Below are 21,664 nucleotides of genomic sequence, written 5' to 3'. Positions count from 1 at the left end.
AGTCTAAATGAATTTGAAATGAAAATGAATGAATTTTTAACTACACAGAATTTTTTTAAGCACACAGACGTAAAATAAACATACACATTTAAACATACCTGTTGAATACAATTTATTTTTTGTCTTTATTGTTCAATTAATTTACTATTTTATGATTGTGCCTTTCAAACTGCTCTTAAACTACAGATTTTGCTAACTTAACTACAAGCTATACTGAAAATTCTACTTTTTTATACTAACAAAAACAGGTACCTTGTACTAGGCTTATGGTTAATCAGCTGATCCACTAATGTTGACATCTTTACCAACAGCTGTACCCTTGGTATCTTCTGCAGTAGTTCCATTTGAGGCTCCAGATTCCACTTTAGATCCACTTGCGTTTTCATCAACAACTTCGTCTATGTTTCCTTGGCAGTTGTCTTGCTCCAAATCGATTATTGGCAGATCTTCTACCGTAGTTGTTATTTCATTTGAAACACAAGTTTCATCTTGTGTTATTTCATTGTTCTGAATGTTTTTACATTCAGTTTTGGATTCACTGTTATTCTTACTTATACTTTCAGTAAGCGTTTCACGCTCGATATTTACGTTTGACTCAACGTTTACACCAATGAGAATTGTAGAATCATCAGTTAATTCATCAACTTGTTCACAAATCAGAGTTTCAACTTTTGTATCTTGAGCAGCTTTCTCCTCATTTTCCTCAATAGTCTCTTTGGATTTCAACAGTTGATATGCTTTAGATATTTTTTTGTCTTCTTCAGTGTCGGATTCAGGTTCACTTAAATCATTTTGAATATCTTCAACACACCTCTCGATTAGAAGATTTACATCTGAGTCATTCGAATCTTCATCAAATGTGTTATGCATTATGTTTCCTTGCTTTTTGTCATTTCTTCTGGAGTGTGAAGCTGAAGCAGTAGATTTTACAGTAACAGTGTAAGTTTCAGGTCTTCTAGCAGTTGTTTTTGGGTGTAGCCTCTTAGTATGGCCTAGTTTTCCAAAATTAAACTGTGTTTCCGGAAAATTTCTGTACTGTGAAGTCTTGTTCTTTTTGGGTGGTTTTAAATCACAATAGTTTTGCTTCATTTTACCTCTGGCACTAAAAGCAACTGGCTGCCTTGTTTTAATTGTGACAAAAGATGTAGCAAGAGATGATTCCAATTTCTTTAAAGATATTCTTAGATTTGATAGACGTTTGCTCACACGTCTTGCTCCCGTCAGTTTGTTTTCCCAGCAAGATTCGCGAGATTTAGTATTTCTTTTCTTTTTTTGGCTGATTTCTTTATCAGGCTTAACTGGGTTCTTGATAATGTTACTCCCGGTAAAGATTTTTTTGCTTGGTAATTCACTCACATCATTAAGTTTCTTACGCTTCTTCAAAGTAATTTCTGTTTGCTGCTTTAAAGTTCCAGAGTCATATTTTTTCTTCAAAGTAGACGTATTACCAAACCTGGTTCTTGAACTCCTACTTTCTATGGGTGTATCTGATTTTTTACCACTAACACTATTATATTTGGATTTAGCCATATCAAGATTGCCTTCTTTTAACACGTCAATCAATTTCAATTCACATCGTCTACTCATTCCTATTCATAAAATATTGTCTTCCCTCGGCTGATGTATTCCCTTTCACAAAGTATTTTGAACGCAGTTCTAGGGATCGAAATTGCAGTAATTGTTTTTTGTTTACCTGAAACAAAAATAAATTATCAAACTTTGATAAGAATACTGAATTTACACTAAACACCTACCGACAAACAATCCTAAAATGGCATCATTGTTGATCTTATTAAGCAATAAAACCATCTTGGAGCACAAAAGCATAATTGTGAATATTTTTACCCAATTAACTAATGCGTAAACACTATAAAATCAAATGATAAAAAATCATCGATACTAATATCGATACAAGGACTGAAAAAATATCGATATTTTATCGATATACCCATATCAATAGACCTATAACCAATATTGTATCAAATATTGTATTGTTTATCTACACTATTATTATATTATAAAAATCTAGTGGTGTCTGTCTGTATGTTTGTTACTAATAGGCACATAAACTAATGGACTGACTGGGCTTAAATTTTACAAAAATATAGCTATTGATTTTGGTGTAAAAAATAGTGAAATTATAAAGTCACATTTACTTGAATCATTTTAACATTTTTGAACACTTAAAATGTATTTAGAGTAGGACACACACCTTAAAAATTGAAATTTTTCTCAAGGAGATAATTAATTGTATATTTTTGCCATTTTGAGAGAAATGTTGTTCACACCATTTGCCTTTTCACAGATTTTTAAATCATAATTTCATATTACTCCATAGATTAGTTATGTTTTCTAATCCAGAGGTATACTACCTATCTATATTATAACTTTTGACACACCCTGTAGATTTCACGTTCTATTCTAATAATGAATAACTTTTTATTAAACATCAACCCCGGACAAAGGACGGGTCCTCTGCTAGTTTATTAATATGATTATAATTTTTAAGGTAAGTAAGCTATCCTCCCAGCTCCTTCCCTTCCAATGCAGTAGTGGAAATTTGATATTTTACCCTAACCCTGCTATCCTCAAAAACACTGATAAAACATGTATTTTCAGCTGTTTTGAAAATAGCCCTAAAAACTATAGGGCCATCATTAGGCCTATATCAGCCTGATATTCTATTATATCAGTTTCTCTTTTGCCTTTTTATACAAACAAATGTTTAACCAGTTAAATGTTTAACAAGACAAATTTATATATCTGATGATGACAAAAATTTTACACAAAGAATACCTCTTTTTTATGTAATGAGTGTATTATAAATTCATAATCATGCTTTAGTAATTAAGTTTTAAATGTAAATCAATAACAGTAAATTAAGGAATATTAAAGGTTACATTATATCAAATCAATATTTAAAACTTTCTTCAAATGTCTTCCTAAACAATCAAAGAAATACTCGTTCTATATCCCAACAATTAACTCTATAATCATTATTATTTTCTTACCTTAGAAACAGGTGTTAACAATGTGCATACAACGATCAACAAGTACTGCAAGCTGGAAACATCAGTTTATAAGACTGGAGGTGACCTTGTACATATGATACACACCTGGCCAACCGACCATATGATCTCTGATTGTTACGACTCCAGGAGTCTTCAACACAGGTGTGGATTACCAAACTAAATTTGAGGTTATATTTTATTGGAAGGTCAAGTGATTGATAAGGAGTTTTTTAACCCTCCTAGGTTGCACCTAAGTATTAATATACAAATTATTTATATTATAGTATCGATCGTCCACAATGGCTGTCCTTGATCATTGGACTTTTGATGAATTATTCTTCCTAAAAACCAGCTGATCTTGCATCTTGCTTCTAAACTCATCCATCAATCAAATTTGGATTAAATTACACCTAGTAATGTCACAAGATTATCCCACTTTATTCTTCACTCACCCGGTATTCTTATACAGCATAAAATGTGTTATGCACTACACAAATGATGTTACTGTCTCTTAAAAATATTAACCCTTCCCGGACAGGCGAAATAGAACGGGGAAAAATTATAGGAAAAAATAAAAACTAATTTTCCTTATTTGTGTTTTGCTATACACGTATACATAAAATCGCTACTCGTCCGCGGATATATCCGCCAACCGCCTTTGAAGATATGACCATGACAACGTTAGGCAATAAAAAATGAACAATATATGTAAACAATAAATAAAAGTGGAGCCTTGGTACTGCGAAACATCTGGTTACTGCTCAAGCACCTGCCAGTCTGTCTGAAGAGAAGGCGGGTGTATCCGTTTCCCGTCCGGAACATCAAAAACCATAAGCGGATTTATCCGCAACCCGCCCTTTATCGCCAAAGACTTAGGCAGAAATATCCGTCACCCGTCCGGGAAGGGTTAAGCGAATGATTCTAAAATGTGTAAAATATGAAAAGTATTTCCTCCTGTTATTTTGGATTCACTCACATTCATTCCGATGCATTTTTGTTTTAAATCTGTCATGGCTAATAATTGCACATGGTTAACTTATTAATAATTTAATGGATTTAATATGAAAATAACTAAACATAACTTTGAATGTTAACCAATATAGACAACTCAAACACTTAAGATGGCAAAATAGGTATACAGGGATTGGTATTTAACTCTAAAGTTGTTGATTCAGCTTATAAAAAGGAAAAATAAAATAAAAACTCTCGATATTATGATCCGTATGTTTATTGAATAATAAAAAGACATTCTTCACATCAGACATTTAGTTGGAAAATCACTTAAGTAATACACAGGAACTAGTACATGAATGTAACCGATAAGATCATAATCAACATCCCTACGATTCATCTCAACTGCTACAGTGACATGATAAATGCATCAGTTTTCACAGGAAAGTATTTCTTTTCAGAGGTAGTTTATTCAATGTCATTAAAATAGTTCACAAAAACTTATAATTTATCACAAACTAAAACTACTGTCTGTATTTAGTAAATACAAAAATCTCTGGAACAGTAAAGTGTAATATAAAATATAATAAGTAATTAATAGCTAAGTTGGCCTGAATGACTGTAATATCAAACCAACCTGTATAATTAGAGGATTACCAGTATAGTAATGTAATATTTTAAAATATTAATCAAATAAATAATTCAATTGCTCATGTGGTTAAACAATCTTTAAATAACAAAATCCCTTCCATTTAAACTGGTTAAAAGCAATGCATTTTTAACTAAGACAATAAAAATACAACAGCAAGATTGTTTATCGTCTAGATATAAAAATGTAAAATTAAATAGTTTACTAAAACAGAAAACCACTGATACAAATAAGTTGGTATTAATATTGATAATAGCATTTTGTGCATGCAACATATTCCATATCAAAACTACTGTCTTGAGTAAATTTAAAGAAAGTTGACATTGAAATAAATTAACTACAATACTAACAACTACATAACTGCTTTAAAATATATATAAAAAACATAAATATAATCCTTGATAAAAAAACCTTGTAAGAATGAAAACCCACGGATGCAGAACAGTAGTTGTCCAAATATTGGATCAATATCATACTCTGTCTGTACTTTTTAAACCTAAATGCTTGCATGATTTAGCTGGTTTAACAAAAGTATAGTCTACCTTATTCTATTGTGATCGCTTTAGTAAAACCTATCCAAAATAAATATTCAGTATGAACTACACAACTCCTAGTAAAGATTACACAACCCTTCGTTGTAAACTTTAAGTTGGACAAAATTAGATATTCTTTGTAAAAAAAATAGTTGTAAATTGCAGAAAGAGATTATTTTCTAAACAGATACATGCATTTTCAAAAGAAATTTATTGATGGATTAGTGGACAGGTGAAAGAGAGCACCATCTAATTAATATGAAAGGAAGCTGTTTGGCTGAGGGGATTTTGGAAAGAGGTGGAGATCTCCTAGCCTATTTGGGGAAAATAAGTCCAGGAGCCAATATATATACAAACAGTCCACATAACATAACACTGATAATTTTATCAATCTACTTGATAAAGCCCTTTATTGGGACGATATATCACTCTTATGAAACCTTTTTTTAGTAAGTCAGCTCATGGTATGCAGATTTCAACCCTACCACTTTCCAAAAAAAGTCCTTTACCCATTTACGGGACACTGCAGATTCTGCACCTGATTTTCTTTTTTTTAATATTTTTAAGACGGATGCTTCTGAATTAATATTGTCAATAAAAGAAAACAATTTTAGCGATGGAACATTATGATTCTAATACAGACTTACTGAGTAATAATTGAACTTAGACTAATCTATGTACACAATATCATAGTACTTATTTGTACACATAGGCCCTTACAATCAAAAACAAATTCAAAAAGCTATTATGTCTCACTACAACCAGAAAAAAACAAGGAAGGTTATAAGGAATTTCTGACACCCATCTAAAATGAAATACTTGTAGTAAATTAACATATTGTTTGTACTAATTGAAGAGTCCAAGTGGGAAAAACGTGCTAACCCCACAGAAGTAAATTTTTCAGGAGAGCAAAACGTTTTTCAAGGATATACCCGCCGATATACCGCTGGGTTACCGAGAATGATACAGTTAAACACTCTAAATACGTAATTTCCTTGTCAAAAACGGGCTAACCCAAATTTCCTGTTGGTTCATGAAACGAGCACCACTTAAGTAAACAAACCATAAGCGCATACGCGGCTTGAGGGTTGCCCCGTTCTTGCCTACACTCATTGTGGGTTGCCCCGTTCTTCCTCTGGATGCGTTTATTTCAAAGGTGATTTACTCTTACTAGGAGCCTTTTTTTGTCAATTTTCATTATTGCAAACTGTTTAGATTTAAAAGATCTATTTAAAACCGTTCATAACTAAATTTTGCATTTTTTTAGGGTTAGCCCGTTTTTCCCTTGGACTCTTTAATTGTTATTATTTATAATTATTTATACGGTTCTAATGGTTTATACTAAATATCTCAGTTTGTATAACTGTATGAGCTGATGCCATAGGTAGTTATTTCTCAGTAATTTTAAAAGTAAACATTATTGCACTTTGATATACCATTTATTTTTTATATAGACACAGAGGTTCAATACTTTTTATTCTGCTCCTGTATAAACACATTGTTAAGCCCTAGTTTATGTGAGATAGTGGGGAGCAAGCTCAGCTTCTTTAAGTTAACCAATGTTCCAGCAAAGTTACCCCACTTACATTAAATAAGCATTAACTCACTTAAATTACCCTCTGTTAACTTTCATTTTTCCTTAGTGAAGATATTTTTAAAGTCAGAACCTCCAACAAATTTGAGATCTCTCTAAATATATTTCCCCTTGAGGATTATACCTACTATGTGGACAGTAAAACAGTAAATAAAACTTTCCATTAAAAAAAACTATCCTATATAAAAATTTCTTAGATCTAATAAAATAAAGTTTCTTTTGACACACAATCAAACATTGCAGCTAGTAAGAGAAAATAAATCTACACTATTCCTAGCTTCACAAATATTACAGAATGTATATTAATCTTAAAAGTCTAACTCACATCAACGTCAACTTCCATGCTAGAAGGAGCAGTTGTCAAACGTTCCTTTCCTCCACATTCAATTTCCATGCTAGAATATTCTTCATCAACACTCATTTTGTTGCTGAGAGTGTCAGAACTATGATTCAGTGTTTCTCCATTTGTTCCAACAATAGAATTTTGAGCATTTTCTTCTTGGCAGGTCTCTTCAACCTTTAGTAGTTCTCCATTTTTTTCTTCATTCGTAATATTGTCTGCTGGCAATTCAACGTTTGTACTTATCGGTTTTTCTTTGGGGCAACAGTTTTCCAGTTGGTTCTCAATATTATTTTTTCCACAAGCAATAGTTTTGATTGGACTGACTGAAGAATCTTTAATTTCAGTTACAATGGTAGAAATTTCATGTTTCAGGTTTTCTCTTGGTTTTTCTGTGTTCAACTGTTCTTCCTTAGAACGATGCTCATCACTAGAATTAGTTGGTTCTTCTATAGTTATTGTGTCAAATTCTTGTGTTATGCCAGTAGAGCTGTCATTCTCAAGCTTTGAGTCAACTGATTCTGAAAGTGAAGTTTCACTTTTAACATCCAAGGCATGATATTCTACAATGTTCGATGTATTACTGACTTTCAAAATTGTATCAAATTCTTGTGTTATGCCGGTAGAACTGCAATTTTCACGCTTTGATTCTACTGATTCTGAAACTAAAGTTTGTTTTTTTTCTTCTAAAGCCTGAGATTCTACATTTTCAGTTGTAGAACTGACTTTCACAACTTCAACAGAGTCCAAGCTTCGCTTACTAACGGTATCAGCAGAATCTTCTTTAACTTCTATCACATCGTTTTTTTCACTTGCCAAGCTCTGACAACCTTTTGTGATTTCGTTCTGCACGATTTCAAGGTGTTTTTGTTCTTCTTTATCCTCGGATATCTGTAATAAGTGCGGGTCATTTACTGATGATTTCAATTTTGGTTTGTTTATTCCATTTGTAGTTATCTCATGTGGTTTTTTCAAACTTGTATCACAAGGAATGATTTTATCTCTACTGTGGTCTACAGTTTTGTGTTCACCATTTAAAGGCTGAGTTGATGGAGGTTTTGTGTTGGATAATTTATTTTCTGGCTTGATAACACAGGAGGAATCAACCTTGCTTGGTGATAAACTGCTCTTGGATATTTTGTTTTCGTCAATCTGGTCAAAATTAGGGTATTTTCCATTAGTTACATCATGATCTTGTAGTGATTGGTGTGCTGATGATTCTTTAATAACCTTACATTCAGTAACAATATGATCATTTGCTGTGTTTTTCTTGCAGTCCAGACCTACTGAACCCTCTTGATTTTCTTTCAAAGTGGAACTCTCTTGAGTGGTATTAGATTTTATTGCTGAGTCAGTATTCCCATTCATACTTTGTTCATTGGGTTCTATATCTTCTCTTTTCTTGCTTGAGGAATCTTTACTCTTTTCTTTAACATTATCTACAGTTTTATCCACTATTACAGCATTTGCAAGATCAACTTTTTTATTGCTAGAAGGGGAAATGTCCTTAACTACAATACCTTCTTGCAAAACACCTTTTGTGTTATTTTTTAATTGAGATGAAGAAGTGGATTTCTTTCGGTCAACAAGTGGATCAAGATTATGGTCATTTTCCTGTGATGTCAATTTATTTTGGCAGTCAGAGTGTTCTTGTGTTACCTCCAATTTAACTTTATTGTCAGAATCTAGACAACTTTTTACTTCATTAACACACTTGCTGTTACTGTTTATTTTTACTTCATTTCCAGTATTTGTGATAATGCTGGGACTTTGTTCAGATGAGGCAGTGTCATTTTCATTTACAGATGTTACTGATGTATCTGATAAGCGCAATTCCATTTCTTCTTCTAGGTTCTCGTCTAAATCATTTGCATTGTCTGTGGGTTTGTCTGCGGGTGTTGTGGTTTCAATGCAAATTTTATCATTAGTTTTTTTACCATCCGTGATTTTCTTTTCCTGTTCAGTATCCATATTAACACATTCACTTACAGGAGTGATAAATGTTTGAGACGATGGGTCAGTTTCTTCTTTATCCATTTTTAACAATGTAGTCTGTGATTTGGATGTGATCAAGTTGACATCTTCACTACAGACAGCTTTGTCTAAATCTGATGAGTCCTTGGGGATGCCAACTGAAGAAAGAATATCGTCTAAAATACCTTGAGCAACTAACACATTTTCTTGTATCCCAGCACCGCTTGAACTTCTTTTCTTTGAAATACAAGAATTGAATTTATTCTTTATGGATGTCGCCAAGGTGTTGGCTTTGGGAGAATTGATGTCTTCTTTTGGTTTGGAAGAAGATTTTCTTGATGAATTACGCACCAATGGAGATTTACTTGAAACAGTATTTTTTTCAACAGTAGATTTGACTTTCTTCTTAGGTGGTGATACAGCTTTTTTCTTTTCAGTCGGCGTTTTGACTCCAATCTGACTTTTTGGTGATTTTGCTAATGTTTTGCCTGCAGCTTTTGACTTAGTAATCGATTTAGGAGAAACCGATTTCTTATTTTGCTTGGGTGATTTATTTTTCACAGTTGTTTTCTTAACTTTTATGCTAGGTTTTTCTTGTTTGGCACCAATTGCTTTCTTTTGCAAGATTGTTTTTTTCCACTCGGAACCCTTGACTGTTGGTTTGATATTCCTATTTCTTCGTGAAGTCAAAGTAATATTTTTTAAATCATCAGTCTTCCTTCTTTTAGCCTCATTGTTTACTTCTGTGTTACTGCTGCTTATTGATTGAGCATAACTCCTTTTGTTACCTCTACCATTAGTTTCATTTACAGGCTTTTTCTTACCTGCTGGTGATGTTTTAACTGGAGACTCCTTAGCCTTTTTAGCCACCACTTGTTTTTTAGATTTTGTTTGTTCTGTGGAATTAGATTTACGCTTGCTGGTAGATTGTGCGTTGTTAGCTCTTGAAGGGGTTTTTGTCTTGGAAGTAGATTTTTTATTAGGGCTTGAACGATGAGCATTAGATGTCAAAGAGTTTCTGGTACTATCATTGTTAGTGCGGCTACTTCTTCTACCTGAATTGGCAGGAGAACTTGCAGCAGGTTTAGTTTGCCTTTTTTGTGTCTTCACAGTTAGTTTGAGCTGGGATTCAACTTTTTTCTTCGTTTTGCTTTCTGCTACCTTTTTAGTAATTTTACCGCCTTTCTTTGCATTTACACCAACAGAAGAATCTTTTTTAGTAGTTTTAGCAGGTTTACTTTGTTTGCGTGCCATAGTTTTGGCAAAAAAATATACTTCCTTAGTTTACAAAAATCAAAAACCTTTTACTTAGGCTTAGTCATTTCCAATAACACAACTTTTTCTAATACATTATTTATACTGGTATCTTCTTTAAGACCTGAAACAAACAATAAATTGTTAGTAAAAGTATTCAAGCGAATGTCTAGGCTTAATGATTGAACAGTAACAGAAATAAGCAACCTCATAGATGATGGAGAGGTGAGATACAACAAATGAAAAGTAGTAGTTTGGAATACTTGTTAGTATTATTACTATTGAGGGTATGCAGTCCTGGGGTGATCACTCGGAAGTATGACCTGTGCTGACTAGCTGTCTTAAGTTGAGGCGACTTGAACTTTTTAAGTGGCTTTTTCATTTCCATTGTTAGGTCTATTGGTTTAGGTATATTTTGAGTACCAAACGAGGGGATTCAACACAGTGACCTAATCATCAGAGCCATAAATCATAATCCACACATTTCAAGCCACAACCAAGTTGGAGTTCGTCTAACTTGAGTTGACTAGTACTAAATTATTATTTGAATAGAATAACATAACAACTTATTTTCATATTTGTTTCAGATAATCTATTGGGAAAACAAGGATTCATGAAGTGTATGATAACCAGAGGTGCCAATCCCCCCTCCCAAGCCAGAGGAGCTAACATAATAACTTCAAATAAACCCTAGGAGTGGCGTGAACAATTTTCAGTACCGGTACCGGTAAGTTATACGTGTGTGGGTACCAGTGTGAGGGTTATCCTAAAAAACCAGCTTTGTGTCTCGGCGACTGTATCAAAGAATAGACTTATCATGGCTAACATGTCCAAAACATAGACTGATCCGGGATTTATTCCATATAGGTGCCTCCAAACAATTTTTTTTATTTTGACATCTTACGTTATAGTTTTTTACCTCCTGAATCCAAATATACCATTATTTTCCACTGCTGATGAATATTTCCCAAGATATCGCCGTAAAAATATACAAAAATTACAAACTAGGTACCCTACGGATAACATTTACAAGTGGAATGAACAGTGGGTTAACTAAGCCTACAGCTGACTGTTTTCAACCACACACAGGGGTGCCCACACAGGAATTTTTGGGGGGACTTTTTTTGGGGGCATTTGGGGGGGGGGCATTTTTTGCTATCATAATGAATGTATAATTTTGTATAAGCAGCCTGAAAAGTGTTTCTAAGTAGTTCATTATCAACACCAACAACATTTTGCCATTCGTAATTAAGATTGCTTCTAAGAATGGTAAAAACAAAAACACACCTTGTCAGGCAATCCTTAATATTTAGTGTCGAATTTTACTTGATACATATATTTTGGTGGTTCTTAAACTCCATTATCGTCAGGCTTACATAAAGATCCACTTCTCTGGAGGTGTCGTGAATACGTTACAAACATTTAATACAAAACACGAAACGATTACAGATATGCCTATCAATTCACGCGTGTACATTGCCGTCGGCAGGACTGGAAGTAAACTGAATCAGGTTCAGGTTATGACGGAAAAGGACTGACGTGGTCTCTAGCTAGATTGTCGTCTGCGTTTTCAACAGCTGATATAACACTATTGTAATGTAATGATTGAGAAGAGTGTTGAAAATATAATGGAATTCATAGTTAATCGAGTGTTTTCACTCAAAAACTGTGTGCTGTCACTAGATTTATGTATTTATAAATTTCAAACTCTTCAAAAGTATTTAATAAATTTCCTTTCGCGCAGTACTGTAGAATTTCGAGACCATCATTTATATCCAGCATATAAATTGGTTATTATTGTCAATAATTTTGAATGGAAAACTCGATTATGAATCCCATTATATTTTCAACACTCTCCTCCGTCACTACAATTAGTCCAATATCAGCTTTTGATAGATAACACAGACGACAATCCAGAGACCACGTCTTTCCGTCATAACCTGATTCATCCTGCCCGCGGCAATATACACGCGTGAATTGATAGGCCTATCTGTTATCGTTTCGTGTTTAATGTTTGTAACATATTCTGACGACACCTCCAGAAGTGGATCCTTTTGTAAGCCTCCGATGGTGGGGTTAAAGAACCGCCAGAACATATGTAGCAAGTAAAATTCGACTCTACCTTACATATATTATTAAGGATTGTCTGACAAGATGCGTTTTTACCATTATTGGTCATAGAAGGCAATGCTATCAAAATGAATTTATTATAAGATTACTTCATCACAAAAACCTTTTATGCTAGTGGCAATTAAAGAATTCTGGGTATTTTGTCCGGCGATTTTTGTAGAAGGGAGCCTATAAGAGTGGCGAGCAACAAGTCTGTCCTATTTCGTGACTCTGCCTATAATTTTGAAATAAGTTAGCCTACTTTTTGCCAAAGTATTATTCATGCACTTAAAACTGTTTGAATTCTTAAGCCCCGTAAAATTAACGCCACCTAATATATTGTACAGTTACAGTAAACTGTGTTGGAGTAGAGTAATTCACCGAGTATATTGTTGTACGTTTTTAAGACATTTTCTATTGCAATACTGAGTAACTGTTGGCTGATAATACAGATTCTGAATTTTAAATTGAAAAGCTTGTAATTCGTCCATTAGTTAGATATAATGATATATTGATAAATGACGTTTACTATTAAGCATTTAATTTTGATTATCAGCAAGTTTGTTTTTCTTTACCTCAACTTTTCCAAAAAAATACTTTAAATGCTCGTTTTATGAGGTAAAGGGGAAATTTACAGATAAATTGGCGGGGGGAGGGTAGGTTTAAATATACGGTAGTATAAATGGGGGGGGGCTACTCCTTTGGCTTGGGGGGGGATTGTGCCTCTGAGTTTGGGGGGGATGGGCACCTCTGACCACACAACAAGCAACTGGAAGTAACAACTTTTGAACTTTATTAACTCACTCTGATTCTGTCATCGGCAATATGCCTAGTGACGTAATTTTACTTCACTACAGCTAAAACACAAAACAAAAATAGGTTAGTCCTACTCATACGTGCTGCGTAGTGCTAGTCTACCACGCCGTCACAAGTTAAGGTTAAGAGAAGAGAATAACATGGTTGATGAGAAGAATAACATCGTTGATTAAACATGATAAGATCGTTGTAGAAACTTTTCAAGTGATTCTGTAGTCAATACCGTAATGTTTTCTATAATAGGAATTTTGTCACATTATGGAGATATAGAAGGACTGGTGGACTAATTACATGTACCGGTAGTTCTTATTTGGGTATGTCAGGGTGGTAGGTCGTGCTTTATGCGAATTGGTGACTACATCAAGTGTTTTAAAGTTAGGTTTTAAGGTAAAGTTTAGGTTATAATGTACCGTATCGAGTTGTTAGTTTATGTCGCCTGCAGTCTGGTTTTGTTAAATAAAAATCCTGAGAGAAACACTTCAAATTACTAGCCTATTTCAAAAATGCTTGCATTTTAACAAATAACTCAAGTAAGTTACCGTAAGTTACGTAACACACAACTAGCAAAATGCACACACATGTGCCTAATTCACATTTTAGCTCACAGTGCCTAACCCAACTCAGGCATAGCCTACTTGATTTCATGTGCCAGACGCACATGTTTATTTATTTCGGTTATTGATTTATTTCCCAACCGGTTTACATCAGTTTACAAAATGGAGTGTTAACAAGATGGCTAAATATTTAGGCCTACACAACAGTACAAAAGTAACAAGGAATCTAGGCCTAAGGATAACAATAATGTAGGCCTATGTCATTATTGCGTACATTATTTGAATTTTCCATTAAGAATTATAACATTACATTTTTTATCTTAACCTATAAGTTAGGCTACTTAAGTTAGCTAGAGCTTAAAAATTAACATATAACTGTTAAACAAATTTATTGCAGTAGGCCTACGCGTAGGGATAGCTATTAGGCCTAATGTAGGCCTAAATAAATACCAACACTTAAGGTAAGCAGTGATGGTGTTAACTTAAGTCAACACGCAAGTGCCAACATAGTTTTAAGTTAGGTAGGACAAAACAGCGTTCGAAGACAAATTCTCCAAAATAATTTATTATTAATGCCACCAAAACACAAGCTACGGTATTTTTAAGCATTTTATGGAGGGAGGAAGATTATCCTAAAGGCAGGGAGTAACAACAAAGGCCCTGTCTTTATGATGTACAGCCTACTCTATGATGAGGGGATGAGATGCAGTGCTGAGCTCTCAAACTAGCCTAAGAACCTTGAGCGACAAGCTAAAGTATGCTAACTTTAAAAAAACTTTTGCAATCCTTCTGCTTATAAAAAAAAAAAAAAAACTATGCCTAATATTTTTCACTTAGGCTAATCGTCCACTTCGAATAGGCCTGAGCATTAGGGTTGCAATATCCCCGGATTTCCACGGAGATTACCGGGTTTTGATGTTCAAAATTAATTCTGGGGGATTCCTGAAAAAAAGTGATAAATTTTTTTTTTTTTTACTCTCTAGCCTATTAAAATACAATGTAAGCCTACATAATGTCACTTTTTGGATAAAATAAATGTTTGTGTTCGCAAATTATTGTTAGGCTATGAAATTTGTGTTCCTTAGTTTCAATTTGATTTTGCCAACGACATTCTTAGTTAATTGTTTATCGTCTGTTTCATTGCTCCCAGTCCTTCCATTAGCGTCTGCCGGGCAGTACGAAGTCCGAAGGTATCGTGTTCGCTTCCAATACCTAACGGAGTCTAGCAGACAAAAAGTAATTTGTTTATGTTAACAGTAGAACCTTGATTTCAAGACTCTCATAAGTTATGGATTATAAAATAAGACTTGTTATCGAGGTTGACTTCTTATCGAGGTTTTCAATAACATGTGATTAGGCATAGGGGTAAGTTAAACTAATTTCAAGGGGTTGAAAATAACTCTTGTTATCAAGGGTGATTTGTTATCGAGGTTCTACTGTACGGTATTCGTTAAGTTATTTTTTTAGTGAGAAGTGATCAAACTGAAGCAAGATAAGAATAACTTATTATGCTTTCGCGACCATATTTGGATATTGACATTGTAGCACGAATAATTGAACAGTAGGCTAATGGTATGGATTAATTAACATAAACGAATGACATCACTGGCCCGAATGTCAATAGGTCTAACTTTTAAGTTAGTCGTAACTGGATTTTTGAAGTTTTTTGACAGTTTCATTCATTTATTAATAAAAAAGTGTTTTTTACTTTCAGGCCAGTGACATAGTATTTTTCCATATGTACGACTCATACTATGTTTCTCTTTATAGCCTAATAGGCTAATTAATTTGTGCTCTTCTTATGTAGGCTAGGCCCTATGTATACAACTTCGCTAGCCCGTAGCCTAACTTAAACTTTTATTTCCTTAAGTGGGGGCCGCCAGCTAAAATGTCCTCTTTTTTACAAATTACCATGTGGCAACCCTACATTTACTAAGCATACAAATTTATACAAAAGACAGTCTTGAAGACACATTTTAAAACAGGTTTGTTGTTATAAGTTAGATACAATTACAACTGAGTTTACAAGTGGCAATTTGATTTTAACTTAGCTTCTGTTTAAGTAATATTATATTATCTGGATCGGAATAGAGTAGGGACTAGGGAGTCAAGGTCTAGATTCGATACTTATCTTTTTCATATGACTACCAGAGACATTGCCGGCATTGCGGAATCTACAATCTACCATGTTTACAAAGGCGCCTTCTATCGGTTTCGGTTTCTAAATAATGGTAATTTGTGAAATAATGACTTCAGTTATAAACTATTGAACTAAACTACTAGATATATACCATTGCATACCTTTCAATGTCCTGGAATTCCTAGTAAAGTAAATGGTTAAAATTCCTTCTTGTATAATATAATATAGTCAATGATAATTTAGACGCACAACACTTGAAAGCACAGACATGACAATACAATACAATACAATACGAAACGAAGTGAAGTGAGGTTCAGTTCAGGGTTCAGGCAAGTGTAGTAAAACAGAAAATACTTAGTGGAATACAGACCAAAGAAAACCAGAACAGGGAATGTAGCATCGATTAAGAACTGGGAATGTAGCATCGATTAAAAATGCCTCACGTTGTGTTTAATCATTGACTTCTATTAATATTGTATATCGTCACAATTGACCTTTGAAACAGTAGTTAATTATTTACAACTGAGGTTAAGGACATTTTTGTTTTGTGTGCATGTCGACGACTTTGGCATTTTATGATAGTGAACAGTTAGAACAACCATACTCGGCCTTCAAAGTGGCAACGCTGTCAGTAGTGCTGTTACAGCTGTTTTGTTTGTTGGCAGCTAAAGCGGCGTTCCACTTCACTTCGCCTCATATGTCGTGCAATAATTGCATACAGCGTTGCACGAATCTTGCCGCTTACAACATGCGTCTTGCATTCAAGAATCAATATTTTATTCCGTTAGACATGTACATGCATTTGGATACGTCAATAAAGTTGATTACATGCTGCAAAAACACAAGTCAAAGATAAATTACAGTATTCATATTATTCATTCTGATAGCCCCTTGACTACGGATAATGACTTTAAAGGCTTACCTCCGTCAGTAGTCCAAAATTGTGTGTTCTATTTCAACTAATGTTGATAAAAGCTATCATGTTTCGTTGCACTGCAACATCGTCGGAGCTTTACGTCAAAAACATCAAATAATTTACATAAAATACAACACGGGACACGGAACATTTAAAACACGAAATTTCGAAATTTCACGATAGTTCCTCTAGTCCTATCTTAAACAACTCCTTCGCACGGTTTGAAAACCAACTACTATATAGCGCGACTTTTCAATTTGACTTGATGTCTTTATAGTCCACGATTAAAAAGTTGTCTATGGAAGTGATGGGTACTCGTGTAGTTCCCATGTTTTGAATAAAAAATGAACTTTTGTATCTTTTTTAATCATTTTTAGCAACTTTAGATGTGTCAGATACGGTAATGTGTGGTACTCTCCAAAACAAGCATGTAATTTTTTGTAAATTACCGTAACTTGAGTGGCGTCTGCACTGTAGACAGCATTTTCATTTGTGGATAACTTTTGCCTCACGTTAGCCACCACCACCACACGTTAGTACAAAAAAGAGACAAAAGCCCATCACCGGGTTGGACAATTTCGACGAGTGTGTCGTCCGGAGGTTAGTGTACGAATTTTATATAACAGAAAAAAGGCTTCCAACTGCAAAAATGTTGCGAAACTCACTCAGGGAAAAAATTATTTTAGTGGAAGTGAAGAGAGCGTCCGTAGAATTTTGAAAAAGTTAGGAAATCGTTTCGGAAAAAATAGGTAAGCTCTATATTATAATTTATTAGTTTTTTGCACTCATTTCAAAAAGTACAAATCGTTAAACATCCTTAAAATTAAGATATTCCTATTTTATTTATCCCAGCGCCATCAGCGCCTTCACTCGGACCGCGCGGTCAGTTGATGCAACCCGCACGACTGCAGGCAATGTTTTTGAACTAGGTTAGTAGCGAATTTCTATCGCTCGGGCAAGTGCCAGCTTAGCTGTGACTAGCTGTAATCCTCTGTAAATCCCAACAGCATGTGCAATGGTATGCTAAATGCAAATTCCTTTTTTTCTGATTTACCATAGCTCAGTGGATTTACCTGGTCCTAGCCAGCAGGCATTTTAAAGCTTTCTATCTCGCTCTGTTGTATGTAAGTTTTTAATAGTGGTTTCTATATCAACATTCTTGGTTCAATCAACCTCAACACCACCACTCTCGTATCTTGACAAAGTTTCAGTTTGTTGTTTGCAAGTCAAGTTCGCGTCTTGACATCAGCAGCAGTTTTATCATGTTTTTACCACTAACCTTGTCCACGATATGAAGAGCACTGTCAAATGGGGCAGTTATTATGTCTTGTTGACTGATGGATATACGTATTTCATAGTTATTTTTAAAATATTTTGATGACGCATATGGATTAAATGCGTGTGAAACTCAATTCCTGTTATTACATCACTATACTCTGCGCTATTTTATATTACCAGCATCTTAAACTTTGAATCCCAATGAGCTTAAAAACTTTTAAAACCCGCTTTTGCACCATCGTTGTTAACCTTTCTGTGTCTTGACACTTGCTGACTGGTATTGCTGTTGTAACCTCTCTAAATACTAGACCCATTTTTCTCCCTTATATGCAACCTGACGGAAATGCTCTCGTTTCTTAAATTAATATTTTTACTGTTGTGATCCCTCAGGTGGATTGTGACCTTGTTTCTCCTTTTAACGTTCAGGGGCAAATAAATGATTGTAAATTATTACTTGTGATCAGGAGGCAAAAACAACAAAAATGAATAAATGATTGTGTTGCGTACCTCCACTATTTTATACGTAGGTCTTACGTTTGGGTAGAACTCGTGTATGAAATGTCCTTCTGTGTCGTTATCAAACGACTCACTAACTATGTTACACTCAACACGTTTTACATTAACTTTTATAATACTGAATGGTCTGTCAGAAATGTATTTTACATCTGCTTTAAATATTGTATTATCAAACTAGGGGATGTAGGAGGGGTGTAGGGATGTAGAAGGGATGTAGGGATGTAAAAGTTTCACTTTTTGTAACATTTATAGTTTGGATACACTTTATTTCAGTAGTTTATTATTCATTGCTTTTAGTTTTAGTTCTACATCTATTCCTACTTTTGATTGTAAAATTGTTTCTAAATCTTCAATTTCATACGCCCCTTCATCCACTGTGATTGATTTGTTACCACAACAAAACTTGTCATTGACACCAGCATGAATATTTGGGATTGAATTAAATGTCATCAAATCAATAAGTCCAATCTTCCATTTATTCACCTTCACTAACATATACAGGTGGGAAATAGCCTCTTTTTATATGCGAACCTCTGTCGCTCAAACTAAACATTGCTGAGAAACTGTAAGCAAAAGTGACCACACACGGCTGAGGTAAAACTCTGCTTCCGCTTGTATAGTACATTTCATTTCACAATCACCAAAATACTGCAAAAGTTGTCGTGGATGTTTAATATTAACAAAACTGTGCAAGTAAATACACGTTGTTTATTTTTTATAACACTCCCAATGAGTACCGTTTCAAAAACGTCTTTTAAACTTTCAAAACCTTATCTTTCATATTTCAAAACCCAAGTTTTCATATTTAGTGTTAGTCCTTTAACTTTACAAACAGAGACTAGTGCTTGCTTATTTGTTGACCATACAAGATATGAATAGATTTTTAAACCCCCAGATACAAACTCAACTAGAAAAGAGCCAGCTCCATATACTCGGCCATTTTCATCCATGGTCATCAGTCATTTTGCCGAGGCAATCCCCTGTTGGTCCTTTTTATAAACCACCCTTATATACGTACTAGCAGAGTACCCGACCTTCGTACGGGGTTGGCATATAAATATTTCAAATGCTTTTTGCAGTTATAATCAAGCTTTGCGTTTGCATTGAAGGAGGACACATTTTGATAAAATTTGCTTCTTTAAATTTACGGTAAACTATAGTATCACAAATCTACCATAGCTATATTGTTCCACCACTTCACCTAAACAACAGAGAAAAATGAATCAAAAACTATTCATGAAATTAAAAACATAAATATAACTGTAAACAATCCTACTTCACAGTCCTACTTGACAGTTCTCATTGCACATCATCACAGTTTTTTGTTGCTGCTTAGTTAAAATTAGCTGTTTTCATAAACGCAAAAAAAATTATAGTTCTGCACCCTGTTGGCAAATCTTAAACTTAATGCTTGACTTTAATCGTAACTTTAAATGCTTTTGCATATCATAGAACCAACTTGTTTAGTTGAAACAGCTGACTAAATTCTTTAATTACCTTTAAATATGAATACTCATAAGGTTAACATGGGGAACTACAGAGCCACTGGGGCGGAGCCCGAAAGGATTTTTGAGACAAGAATATGCCTGTATGTTAATCGGGAATGTGAGCCATCATCATGCCAAATTTCAGCCCAATCCGTCCAGTAGTTTATGCGTGATTGAACTTAAAACAAACAAACAAACAAACATACACACAAACTTTCACATTTATTAGTAAGATAATACTGAGTCAGTATCATAGTATACTAGCTGACCACCCAGGGCATCTAGGTGCTCATACAATTTAAGCATATATTTAGCTGTAGTGTATGCTGCAATCACAAAATTGACGTTTTGCATCGGCTCCCCAACCTCCTCAACAACCACAACCCCATCATTTACTATATGGACTCTATTGACATCTATTTCTGGAATGGTTAGCATTTTGAAAGGAAACTTTGGATACCTTATTATAATTGCTTTTGTTTGGGTTTCTCTTTGTCCAAACTTACCAACAAATTAATTGAGCAAAAGTTTTCCTAATGATCTAAGTCCACTATTTTTTTTGGACAACTTTTTCTTTTTCTAGTTGGACGTACCCTATTTATAAAATAGTCGTCAATATATTTTGTCTTTGTCTTCCTCAGTGTCACACAAGCCAGGGAACTCAGATGCCATTTGTTTAATTTTTTTAAAAATTATTGAAAAGTCAGTAAACAATTCTCTTTTTTCCTATTTAGCCACCTCATATTCCCAAAGCTCACACATGTATAACTTTCGTCGATAGAATTTCTGATTTCGTCCATGATCCCAACCAGCGCACTATATATTTACTTTCATTATTAAAATCGCCTTGGATCTGGACACCCTCACAAGCTGCACAAGTTCACATAAAACAAATATTTATTTTTCATCCACTTTAGTGGGGAGTACGGGGTGATAAAAGCTCACAAGGTGGAAGAGATTTACATTTGAGTAGGCCTTCAACATTAATACCTCTCTGTCTACATTCTTTGTCTCCTACATAGTTTGTTGGATCGCCTACAAGGTACTTGCCATATTTACATACCCAGGGATAAAGTGAGCAAAGTCGACATATTGGATGGTCTTTAATATGTACATTTATGTTAGGTTTTTTTATTCCCGGTTCTGCCACCAAAAAACGCCTGCCTCGGGTTGAAAGGCAAATGGTCAAGAATCGGTAATCTGTCTAGTAGGTGTTTTAAGTTTTCTGTCTTTTTCTGGTTCCTGAAATCGCATTCTCACATTACTATCATATTGTCACCTATCTTTGCAATTTTTACTTGGTGCGTTCGTATTGCTGATCTAAATTTTCAGAGGGATCCTCTTTAAACGAAACCTCACGATGGTAGAGGAAGCATTTAGGGCAACCATGCCAGTAGCAGCCTTGAAATTCATACACTGTTTAACCATCAAAACCATCCACTTTCTTCCCATTAATCTTAATCTCTTTGACCCGCCCTGCATGTTCTATTCTAACTCCTCACCTCTATTCCTCCCATTATAACCACTGCAGGGCAATTGCTG

The 21,664-nt window shown here is 34.4% G+C and overlaps 2 protein-coding genes across 2 annotated transcripts; both read right to left on the bottom strand.

Moving 5' to 3' along the window:
- Positions 1-95: 95 nt before the first annotated feature.
- Positions 96-3,045, bottom strand: LOC128990485 (uncharacterized). Its single transcript, XM_054412859.1, has 2 exons — positions 3,012-3,045; positions 96-1,693 (listed from the first exon to the last, which is right to left on the bottom strand). The coding sequence occupies exon 2, from the start codon at positions 1,585-1,587 to the stop codon at positions 271-273; it is 1,317 nt and encodes a 438-aa protein (XP_054268834.1). The 5' UTR covers positions 1,588-1,693; positions 3,012-3,045; the 3' UTR covers positions 96-270.
- A 1,178-nt stretch (positions 3,046-4,223) lies between these two features.
- On the bottom strand, positions 4,224-16,180 carry LOC128989768 (muscle M-line assembly protein unc-89-like). Its single transcript, XM_054411807.1, has 2 exons — positions 16,087-16,180; positions 4,224-10,430 (listed from the first exon to the last, which is right to left on the bottom strand). The coding sequence occupies exon 2, from the start codon at positions 10,304-10,306 to the stop codon at positions 7,055-7,057; it is 3,252 nt and encodes a 1,083-aa protein (XP_054267782.1). The 5' UTR covers positions 10,307-10,430; positions 16,087-16,180; the 3' UTR covers positions 4,224-7,054.
- Between the last annotated feature and the right edge of the window lie 5,484 nt (positions 16,181-21,664).

Source organism: Macrosteles quadrilineatus, unplaced genomic scaffold (genome assembly GCF_028750875.1).
Source record: "Macrosteles quadrilineatus isolate MER2022 unplaced genomic scaffold, UCM_ALF_1.0 Scaffold_3__2_contigs__length_128488019, whole genome shotgun sequence".
In the NCBI taxonomy this organism is placed as follows: domain Eukaryota; kingdom Metazoa; phylum Arthropoda; class Insecta; order Hemiptera; family Cicadellidae; genus Macrosteles; species Macrosteles quadrilineatus.
This window is presented reverse-complemented; position numbering and strand designations above follow the sequence as displayed.

Excerpts from the sequence above, each read along its gene's own strand:
- LOC128989768 (XM_054411807.1), bottom strand. The coding sequence starts at position 10,306 with ATGGCACGCAAACAAAGTAAACCTGCTAAAACTACTAAAAAAGATTCT.
- LOC128990485 (XM_054412859.1), bottom strand. The coding sequence starts at position 1,587 with ATGAGTAGACGATGTGAATTGAAATTGATTGACGTGTTAAAAGAAGGC.